This window comes from Hibiscus syriacus, unplaced genomic scaffold, assembly GCF_006381635.1.
Source record: "Hibiscus syriacus cultivar Baekdansim isolate YM2019G1 unplaced genomic scaffold, ASM638163v2 tig00111146_pilon, whole genome shotgun sequence".
Classification (NCBI taxonomy): domain Eukaryota; kingdom Viridiplantae; phylum Streptophyta; class Magnoliopsida; order Malvales; family Malvaceae; genus Hibiscus; species Hibiscus syriacus.
Window position 1 is genome coordinate 214637 of NW_024062997.1, and position 11853 is coordinate 226489.

Genomic DNA, 11853 nt, shown 5'->3' on the forward strand with positions numbered 1-11853 from the left:
TCTGCACCTCCCGCCTGTGTCTGAAAATCTCATAAATGTGAGTTCCATGATTCACGCCTTCCCCACGTATCACTAAGGTGCGCCTCATGACCCGCATCTTTTACTGTGATACTAGTTCGGACAAAACCCCAAAAGGACACGCTTCTTAATTCGTGACTTTCGTCCACCTATCAGAAATTGTTTGTTCGGTAATATTTTAAGAAACGATGCGTAACATGTAATTATTTATTGTTATGGTTGTTTTTGGATTAAATGTCAAATAAAATAGAGTGGGTCCTGGCACGCGCAAGAAAGAACCGCAGGTGGAGGGCGGCGCGGCTTACTTCACATTGCCGTCAGGTGCGGTTCAGTTCGGTAAGTACTCCCTCGATTATTGGGTTTCTTGTCTTTTGCTCTGTATTTTTCCTACAAATAATTTTGTGAAAATCGATAATTCCTTTTTATAAAATTATTTTTTATTTTCTTCTTTTTGTGGATATTTCCAAAGTCAACTGCCCTTCGCTGGTTTACGAAAAGGTACGTGTTTAAATAATCATCACATGTTAATATAGGGTTATTTAATTAGAAAATGATCAAATATAAAATATTGTTCCACATAAATAATTATTAATATTGTTATTATTATTATTTCATTTTTTATATGCTTTGGAGAAAAGTAGAAATCAATTTTAATGTTTGTATGCTTGATTAAAATGTATTTAAATTACACATTTTATCTAATTTAAGTATCTATTTTTTTTTATCAAAATAGATACTCAAACCCGAATCAATCTACCTCGGTGATTAAATGAATGATTGTTATTCTTAAGGGTGCGTTTGGTTCACGGAATGTAAGATTACCGGCGGAAATGTAAGATTACATTGAATAAGATTACTGGGAATGTTGTATTTTGTGTTTGGTTAACATAGCAGGAATGTAAGATTACCGTGTTTGGTTAAAGGAATAAAAGATTATTAGAATGTATATTTGACCAAATTATCCTTATTATATATTTATTTTTTTAAAAGTTGGAAAATATTTATAAATTTTCTTTAAAAAATTTAAATTCATAAAAATTATATATATATTTTTTACAAAATTGAAAATATAAAAATGTTTAATGAAAGGGTAAAATTTTATTTTAACCCCTGAACTTCATATAAAATTTTAATTATAGATTTTTTTTATAAATCTAAAATAGTTTAAGGATAAATTTGTAATTTAACATTCGTAGAATTTTTATTATTCAATGACAAAATAAAGATATTTTTTAAAGAAAAAAAATTAAGGGCATTTTAGTCCAAAACGCCGGTAATCTAACAATACATAAGGAAAGGGAGGTAATGACATTCCCGGTAATATACTCAAAAAAATTCACTATTGGTAATCTTACATTACCGGGAATGAGATTCTCGGGCTAACCAAACGGAGGAATGTGGATTTCATTCCCCTGAGAATCCCACATTCCCCTATCCAAACACCCCCTAAAAGTCTCAAGTTTGAGCACCAAAGATTATATTAAGCGTTAATTGTCAAATGAGTAAGAGTCGTTAGAACAAATAATACTACTCATAAACATATCAGATTAATCAAAAATTAAATATCCAATATTTTTTAGTTATCATTGAATACGTTTGACCGTTAATAATCATTAAAAATCTATTATTCAATCAATGCTTGATATGTAACATAGTTCTTCTAATAATTTTACTTGAAATTAAGTTTACAAACACTATTCAAGGATTGTGGGATTTCTATAGGATGAGAATCCCACATTCTCATGTTTAGCTGGCCGGGAATCTCATTATCGGTAATGTTTTATTATCAATTGTAGATTTTTTGGGGTATATTACCGAGAATATCATTACCTCCATCCCTTATGTATTGTAATATTACCGGCGTTTTGGACTAAAATACCCTTAAATTTTTATTTTTTTTCAAAAAATATCATTCTTCTGTCATTTAATAATAAAAATTCTACGAAGGTTAAATTATAAATTTATCCTTAAATTATTTTAGATTTACAAAAAAAATCTATAATTAAAATTTTATATGAAGTTCAGGGGTTAAAAAAATTACCCTTTCATTAAACATTTTTTATATTTTTAATTTTGTAAAAAAAATTATATAAATATTATGAATTTAATTTTTTTAAAGAAAATATATAAATATTTTACAATTTGTAATATTATACAAATATATAATAAGAACAATTTGGTCAAATATACATTCCAATAATCTTTTATTCTTTTAACCAAACACAGTAATGTTACATTCCTGCTAATCCAACCAAACACAAAATACAACATTCTCAGTAATCCTATTCCCTGGTAATCTTTTATTCCCACCGGTAATCTTACATTCCGTGAACCAAACGCACCCTCAAAATCTTAAATTTTTCAACACCTTAAAATTCTTAAATTTTTCCAAATCTCTAAATCTTATATGTCACTACAAACGGATAACTATCGTTCATTATATTTTTTTGTCGGAATTTCATCGATCTACTATTTTATTGTCAGCGTATGTCGTCGTCTAAAACATAATAATTACAACACTTAGTTAATTATCCTGTTACACAATATCATATTTTTGTCCAACTGTAGTATATACGTGGCCATTGATGAATCTACCATGTCACATGAACCCAAATAGAGTCCGTGTTATTATATTAAAAACCCCTAAAAATTATTATTTTTTGAACAAATACTGCCATTTAACCCTAATTAAGAGAATACCCTCAAACTTCTATGTAGGATGACTTCGATTTCTGAAGAAAAAAATATAATGTTTTACGAAAAACGATTTCATCCATTTATTATTGTTTTTATCTAATATTAAATGATTTTATCTGAAAAATTGATGGTCTCATTCCCTATAAAATTCGAGGTCCATTAAATGTGTTTTATAATGCGCGAGATAGTCTTATGTGGACAATTTAAGGGATATTTTTTTAATTAATGTTGTTTGAGAGATATTGATAAAAAAATAATTTTTAGAGGTATTTTTATTTACAGAAAGTTAATATTAATCATAAATTAATACCATGCAGTAAATAATTATTTTATAAAATTTGATTTTTTTAAATATGAACATATTAAGTTTAAAATAATATCAATTTTTTTAGATACCTTAAATGATAGTAAAAAAATAAACAAAAGAATATATTTTGACCAAAAAATTACAAATATAAAATAAACAATAAATATATTTTAAATATTTATTGGGTAAACTACGTATTTAGTAACTAAACTATCAGTTTTGATCTATTTTACTATTTAAGATTTTGTTTTTTTAAATCATACCTAAATTTTAGTTTTGTTTCATTTTAATATCTTACTGTTAAAAACTTAACGCATTTAGTACCTAAACTTTTCATTTAACCATAATTTACCCATATTTATTTTCTAATTAATTTTTAAACATGGAACTGGAGAGAAAATCAAGGGGATAATTCTAACTAATTATGGAAATTACTGTTGGAGAAGGGTTTGACAAGTTAGACAAATTAGACAAGAAAAGGCGTGGAATTGGGGAAATGAAAGACTGGAGCATGCAGATTGACGACATAATTTGAGGTAAAGCCTGTGATGAAACCTTAAAATGCGAGCATGACACGTCATAATCTCATTCCCATCAAACCTCTGATTGGTGATGGATGGATGGGATTGATTGAGTTGATGCATGCATGCTCATCTAATCCTTTTCTTTTCTTTTTTAACAGAAAATAATAATATGTTTAAATTAACATAAACTGATAATATTATCTTCGTGTTCTTTTATTTATAAAGATGTTCGTATTCAATTTATATTTATTTAAATTTTTATTATTATATTCGTATTTATTTATTTATTTTTAAAAATATTATTATTTGTTTATTTATTAAAAGTGTAAAACTAATTGATGAAGAGAAGAGTACGAGGATGTTGTCGATGGTGTAAAGTTGCATGTGTTGGATGGTGTGTTCGCTTTTATAAGATTAAGGAATTAGTAAAAGATATATATATTACTATATATTTTCAGCTATCTTTCGTAAATTATACTTTTATTTATTAAATTTTGAAAATTGTAATTTTTTTTAATTTTCAGAGTTCATATTCATTGATTTGTTACAGTATTATAGTGGCATGATCATTGATATTATCATATAATTTATTAGATAAATTTATTATTTGATAATTATATTTATTTATCTCGTTAATATATAAATAGATATTATCATTTTGTATTTTACATCAACATTAAGACACTGTATATAAATTACTATATAAAGTTAGAGAATAAAGAGTATCACACTCATGAATTTAAATTATGATTGCGACCTTGTTTTCGGTCGCATACGTTTATCATGATTATAGATATAATGAGTGCCATTACATGTATCATGGTAGTGAATATTTTTTTTTAAATGAGTTGATTTAAAAGAAAACTCTTGAATTTGATCAAATTCCTACACCGTCGATCTCCGTTTACCAGTTTCATCGATCGTCACCGACGACCGTTGGATTAAAAAATTTATAGCTTACTCATTCTTTTGCATGCTTAACGTAAATCTAATATTTGTTTCACTAGAAAAGGACTAAAATAAGATAGATCAAAAACATAAATGACCATACATGTAGTTTACCCAAAGTCTAAATAGTTTTTATCTGTTCTTTATTGATTATTGATGCCCATACTTGACCTCAGTCTGGAGTTCCATTTATTTTGCATTTTTTTTAGAAGAAACATTGCGTAGCTGAGAATGTCACCTAATTCAGCACTTAGCATTCAATCCATGAAAGAAACAGGTAGGGGCCATGGCTGTAGAAACTTCTGCAATTCCTACCAAAATAAAAGCAATTTCAGACATTTTTGAACACATTATATCTAAAGACGAAGATAAGATTTTACGTTATGAGATATATTTATAATATCTTACGATACAATTAGGTTATATTTAAAGACAAACATAAAATTCTATGATAAAGGATAAACTTATATAAAATTTTACGGTGCGAGTTTATAAAATTTTAAGAAAATAAAAAATATGGTAAACTATATGTTTAGTATCTAAATTTTGATTTTTTCTTTCAAAATCATACATAACGTTTAGTTTTTGTTTCATTTTAACACCCATATCGTTAAAATCGTAACATATGAGTTGACATGACATAGTTCCAATGGATGGGTGACCAATCCGAACGGTGAACCACTAGAGAATGATCAGTCGATCGTATAGTTTCAGAACAATGTCTAGAATGGTAGAACTTTGATTGATCAATAAATAGACAAAAAAACAATTGGAAAACAACTTGATAGCATGCAACAAGGGCACATGCCTAGAAGAAAAAAGCAAGTAAGGGAAAGGGAAGCAACTTAGCCAACTTGCTTTTTTTTTTTTGCTTAGTTACTTGCTGCTGAAATTTTTAATGTTAGGGTTTACCTAAAGATAGTTCTTTTCTAACTTCTTATTAGGGTTTACCTAAAGATAGTTACTATTTTTTTTTAACTTTTTTTACCTGGTTTATAATTTAGGGTTTAAACTGTATGGATTATGGATTACGATTATAATTCAGGAATTAGAAGTTAAGATTCACGATAAATCAATCTATTTAAGTCGAATTGAATCTATCAATGATTATAAATATTAAAACCTTTATTTACGTACGGGTTAAATTCGAGTCGAAGTTAACTTGATTCGAAAAAATTTAGATTTATGTATGAATGATCATTTAATTTTGATAAATTAAAGGTAGAAAGAAAATGCATTTGTTAATTTTTTAGATCCTTGTAATTATATAATACATAACTATAGTTTCTTGATGTTAATTAAAGAAGTATTTACAAAAACCAATTACACTGATGATAAAGTGATATTGTTTATTATATAATCAAAATAATAGATAAAAGACACATGATTTATAAAAGAACCAAGAAGATAATTATATCTAAAACCAATAAATAATAGAAATAATATAGTTAAGAAAATTATTTTTTAAAAAATCAACTTAACATGAATGTATAAATTACTTTTAAAAGTTCTTATCAATTTATATCCATACAAATACTATTAATATTAATTAGTAAAATGTACGAATCAACTTACCTCATTGGTTAAAAGAATCGTTGTTGTTCATAGAGGTTACGGGTTCGAGCACCAGCGACTGCAACATGATGATTGAGTGTTAATTGTCAAATAATTGAGAGCGTGTAGAACATATTCTACTTTGTAATTTAATTGGATTAATCAAAATATTAAAACATCTAAAAAAAACTAAAAACAATAATTATAATACAGAAATGAATAGGTTGATAAAAAATTCAATATAAATCAGAATAATTTGGAATATACCTTATACAAGTTGAAACCTAAATCAAGATAGAATTTAAACAAAAAAAACATACAAATACATAAATTAAACTCAAACTTAAACACTTAAAAGCTCACGATTTTTACAACATTTAATTACATATAATAAAGTAGATCAATATCTGATACATAGATAATATAACAAATTATATAATGACACATTATCATAAAAATTATTATTATTATTTTGAATAATCTAGGATGATTATAGGATATTATACCTTCAAAAGTTTAACAATACATTTCCAGAGACAGACGAAGGTGAGGACGGGTAAGGGCGGTCGTCCCATTTGAAAATTTAAAATTATCATATAATTTAGATTTGTTATATATATATTCTATTAAAAATTTGTTTTCGTCCCTTAACATTTTTCATGTTCAAGTTTATCCCATAATATAAAATTTTGCAATTCTATCCCGTATACCTCTTAGAAACACAATTATTAAAATTCAGAGTCTTAAAAATAGCAATATTTTTTATAACTGATATCATTTATTGAGTTCAAAGGGATTAAAAATAATATATTATTATTTAATTTATTGAAAAAAATATAAAATTATATATATATATATATCCAATGTGGCGTTTTACCAAAAAATCAACTAAATTGTATAATATTACCTGCCAGACATCATTTCTCAAAATATTACCGATCTAGCTATCTTTATGACATAGTGATAATAAAGCATGTTTTAAGGAACGCACCTTGTATACGTGGACGGAAGGTGTGGATCAATAAATGCGCCTTCTTGGGGTTTTATCCGAGATGGCGCCACGATGGAAAGGTGTGTATCAGGAGACGTGCCTTCGAGGGGAATTCTGACATGTGGGGAAGACGCGAATCATGAGACATGCCATCTATTATTCCCCTTCAATTATTGTCCCTTCCACTATTGTCCCTTCCACGATGTTGCTATGATGGTTGATGCTTAGAATCAAAATCCAGACGCTGTCACACAAATGTATGTCATATTTGTTGAAGTTTATGCGGTTCGTGGTATGTTATTATGCTCCCACTATGGGCTAGCTCAACAAGATAGTCAAGTTGACAACCCAACACAAGTAATGTGTAATGGTTTTACCTCGTTAATGGTAAATCTACATCCTGGTACCATCATATCAAGTTTAATGGAGAGACATTCATCAGTAACTTGGTACGATCTCTACCGAGTTGGCTCCATGAACAATTCTTATGGCAACATCGCTTCTATATCAAGGGGAAGACATTCATCTGCCAATTTTTTGACCTGAATATGGAGATGCCTTCGACACAGAAATCTGTTTAATACCCATTTGACACGATGCCTTCAAGTTTCAAGGGGAGACATTCAACTGCGAGCTTCTTCAACCTCAATGTAGAGATGTCTGCGACACAACAGTTAGTTTAAAACCCGTATGACACGATGCCTTCAAGTTCAAGGGGAAGACATTTAACTACCAGCTTGTTCGGCCAAAATATCAGCATCACGGAGGAATACTTATCTTTACTAGAAGAACATTTTCGTGAACTAGGTGCATATAGTGCTGAGACTGGAGTATTCATTGAGCCAAAATCACTGTATTTTAACATAAACTCTGATGATGATGATGTAGATGAAGTTCCTATAAATATGGTACACACTGAACCTCCAACACACATGTATGAAGCATATATGATGCAATGCACGGGCCAAAATTTACGGATATGACTAATATTGATGAGTACAGATTTAACTCATCAGTCAATAATGATGAGTTATATATCAGAATAGAGTTTCCATCCAAATAAGAAGTGATGATTGCAATTAAGAATTACAACATTTGTAATTATGTTCACTCCAAAGTCGACCGATCCACTACTAAAAAGTATATATGTCACTGTCTCAAACGTGATAACGGATGCAACTGGATGGTTCGTGTATCGAAGAGAAAGAGGAAAAATAATATATGAGAACTAACAATATACAAATATCCTCATATATGATGTGATGGACGGATCAACCAATACCATCCCAGCTTGGACTCCGACATTATTTGCCAAGCCATCATGCCAATGATCAAAGCAAGCTCCCAAATAGTTATTACGGTGTTGATTTCAACTATATAGTCTCAATATGAGTACACCATCTCCTACAGGAAAACATGAAAGATAAAGCAGAATATCATTAAAAAACTTCGCGACGAGTGGGATTCATCTTAAAAAGAACTACCAAGTTGGTTTAACGTAGTGCACAAACTGAATCCTAGGAAAATAGTCAACTTCGAAACTTGTCATGCATATCACAATGATCGAGTGCTTGGCGATCGATGCCAATTCTACCAGCTTTTTTGAACTTACCATACTGCATTAATATTGTGAAATATTGCAAGTCTGTGGTCCAAATTGATGGGACATAATTGTATGAAAAATACAATCAAACTGAATCCACGCATTCTCCCACGTGTTAGAATTCCTCGTGAAGGCGCCTCTCCTGTTCTGCACCGTTCCATCATGGCGCCAGCTCGAACAGAACCCTAGGAAGGCACGCTTCCTAATCTGCGCCTTCTGACCGCTTCTGCAAGGTGCGTTCCCTGAAATACATTTTATTATCTCTCTGTCTGAAATGGTATTAGATCAGTAATATTTTGTAGAAAATGTTATACTAGGTGTTATTTTATTGTTAGGGTAATTTTTTGATAAAAACGTCGGTATTTATAGAGGATGGGACACCACGTGTCAGAATTCCTTGCGAAGGCACGTCTCCTGATCTACGTCTTTCTACCATGATGTCAGTTCAAACAGAATCTCAGAAAAACGTATTTCTTAATCTACGCCTTTCATCTACGTCTGCAAGGCGTTCTCTGAAAACTCTTTTTATTCTCTCTTTATCAAAAACATACTAATTAAGTAATATTTGAAAAAAGTGTGCAGATTAAATAATATTGTATTATTAGGGTGATTTTTTTTATAGAGAAAAACGCTTATCCAATGTACCAAATTTATAGAAAATAATACAAAATTTCATATGTAACAAAAGGTTGCGTGTGATGACAATGGGTGTGGGTGGAAATAGGTCATTGATTATTGTACTGTGCTGACAGGAAGAGATATGAAAACAGCTTTATTGATCCATTCTTCTTTTCTTTTACAATTTCCATGGTGAAAAAAGAAAACCCCTTCCCCCTTCCTTTATCCTCAATTTATCTCCACCTTTACTTTCTCTCTCAATAAAACAACTTTCTGTTCCCTCCTTTTCATTTTCTTCACTGACAGAGAATACCTGCACATTTTCTCACACACGCACGCATACTCCATTCCCTGCAGCAATCTCTTTTCCCTTTATATTTTTATAATCATCCTTGTATTTGAATCTTTAAAAAAAGAACTAAGATTTTTCTATATTAAAAACTATTTTCTCGCCTCCTCAATTGTGTCATGGGGATGACAAAGTTTGGTTTTTTAAGTTTTTGAGGTTTTTGAAGTTTAGGGTTTTCTTAGTTGTCTGGTTCAAGCTTAGGGTTTCAGATATGGATGGTTTTCATCGTTTTAACCAAGGTGAAACTCGGTTACCACCAGGCTTCCGGTTCCACCCAACAGATGAGGAGCTCATCACTTACTATCTTTTGAAGAAAGTTCTTGATGGTAGCTTTACTAGTAGAGCCATAGCTGAAGTCGATCTCAACAAGTCCGAACCATGGGAGCTTCCTGGTACGTGATTCACTGAACATAATATTAGTTGTTTAATCTGCAGCTTGTGTAAGTTTTTGTGTGTTTTGTTTGCAGGGAAGGCGAAGATGGGAGAGAAAGAGTGGTATTTCTTCAGCTTGAGAGACCGGAAGTACCCTACTGGTTTGAGAACTAATCGAGCAACTGAAACTGGTTACTGGAAAGCTACTGGCAAAGATCGGGAGATTTACAGTTCGAAAACTTGTGCACTTCTGGGGATGAAGAAGACTTTGGTGTTTTATCGTGGTCGAGCTCCTAAAGGCGAAAAGAGCAACTGGGTCATGCATGAGTATCGACTCGAGGGCAAATTTGCTTACCATTATCTCTCCAGGAGCTCAAAGGTCTCTCTCTCTTGTTCTCACCTCTCATCTGTTTTCTACAATTAGGGTTGATAACGAGACGTATAGTAAGTTAATTGAGTTGGTTCTGTTATAACTTGATCATCACTATACTCGAATGGATTCCATTCGATATCAAATTTGAATCGAGTTCTTAACCATACGAAGTGAACTATTTGATACTTGACCTGATTTATATGTATTTAAGGTTTAAATTTAAGCTTGGGTTTCAGTTTATTCTGATGTCCAACTTAAGCTTCAAGCAAAACATGTCAGTGATTGTTTTTAGTTTATGTTTTTTTCGAGTTCGAATATAATTTTAAATTTAGATTTCGAGTTTGAGTTTGAGTCGTACTCAGTAATATTGGAGTTTTACCTCTCTATTTACAGTTCTACCTGCAATGGCGTCTGGTTTTTGGAGTAAGTTCATGGAGGTTATGATTTTAGCTTAATAAAAACATACACACGAAAGTATTATTATGTACCGTACGCTGTTGTTTCATTAATGGAGGTCGAAAGGTATGTTTGAAAAATCTTATTAATTTCATGTCTCTTGCACTTATTCCAATGTTTTTTTTTTTTTTGGCATTGTTCCAGGATGAATGGGTGATATCCAGGGTGTTTCAGAAGAGTTGCACCATCAACGGTGCCACCACCAGCGCCGTCGGTGGTGCCAAGAAGACACGGATGAGCGCCTCCGTTGCGCATTACCAAGAACCGAGCTCTCCTTCATCGGTTTCCCTTCCGCCTCTCCTTGATCCCACGACGACCGCCGTTGCCACCGCCGACCGTGATAGTTTCTCCTACGACAGTTATGCTCAAACCGAGCACGTGTCCTGTTTCTCCACCGTTGCGGCCGCCGCAACAGGTTTCGAACAAGCGTTACCACCTCCACCCCAGATGATCAACGCCACCACTTTTGATCACATACCATGGTATTCGACACATGCAGGCGCTTCCGTTTTTCCAACCTTCAAGTCTCTTGAGGAGAATCTGCCACTCCCTGTCTTCTTCCCCCAGCCAACAATGGCGGCCCCGCCACTTCACGGTGGCTCATCCGTCGACTGGGAAGTTAACTACAGAGGTGCTGGTGGTAGCAAGATGTCAATCGGTCCAACCGAGCTTGATTGCATGTGGACTCACTAAAACTTAAAGAGTAGTTTGGAATTTTCTCCCCATTATCTCTAAATTTATGTTGTCATTAGGTGCTGACATGGGAAAGGAGCCGAGATCAACGTCAGCTTAGGTTAATTATCACGTTTTTAAGACAATTAATGCTTTATCATTATTGTTCCCATCTTAGATTTAGATTAGGGTTTGTTGGTTGGATGAAAGTGACTTGTCCAAAGCTGATAAATTGTGTTTTTAAAATGTGTTGTGATGTGATCCCAACAGTCAATTTCTACCCTCTATTTTGTGGCCAAATCTAATCATCTTTTTCCTGGAAAAGAGAGTCATGTCTGGATTTTGAAGTTAAGTAAGGGACACCTTTGATG

The 11853-nt window shown here is 31.6% G+C and overlaps 1 protein-coding gene across 1 annotated transcript; it reads left to right on the plus strand.

Annotated features, from left to right (window-relative positions):
• The first annotated feature begins 9820 nt into the window (after nucleotides 1-9820).
• Nucleotides 9821-11503, plus strand: LOC120154675 (protein CUP-SHAPED COTYLEDON 2-like). Its single transcript, XM_039166340.1, has 3 exons — nucleotides 9821-10001; nucleotides 10077-10360; nucleotides 10955-11503. Exons 1-3 carry the CDS (start codon nucleotides 9821-9823, stop codon nucleotides 11501-11503), a joined length of 1014 nt encoding a protein of 337 aa, XP_039022271.1.
• Nucleotides 11504-11853: the final 350 nt, after the last annotated feature.

Bases quoted from the DNA above. Each gene is read 5' to 3' on its own strand.
- LOC120154675 (XM_039166340.1), top strand. From the start codon at position 9,821: ATGGATGGTTTTCATCGTTTTAACCAAGGTGAAACTCGGTTACCACCA. The intron at 10,002-10,076 runs GTACGTGATTCA...TTTTGTTTGCAG, and splicing joins CGAACCATGGGAGCTTCCTG to GGAAGGCGAAGATGGGAGAG. The intron at 10,361-10,954 runs GTCTCTCTCTCT...GCATTGTTCCAG, and splicing joins ATCTCTCCAGGAGCTCAAAG to GATGAATGGGTGATATCCAG.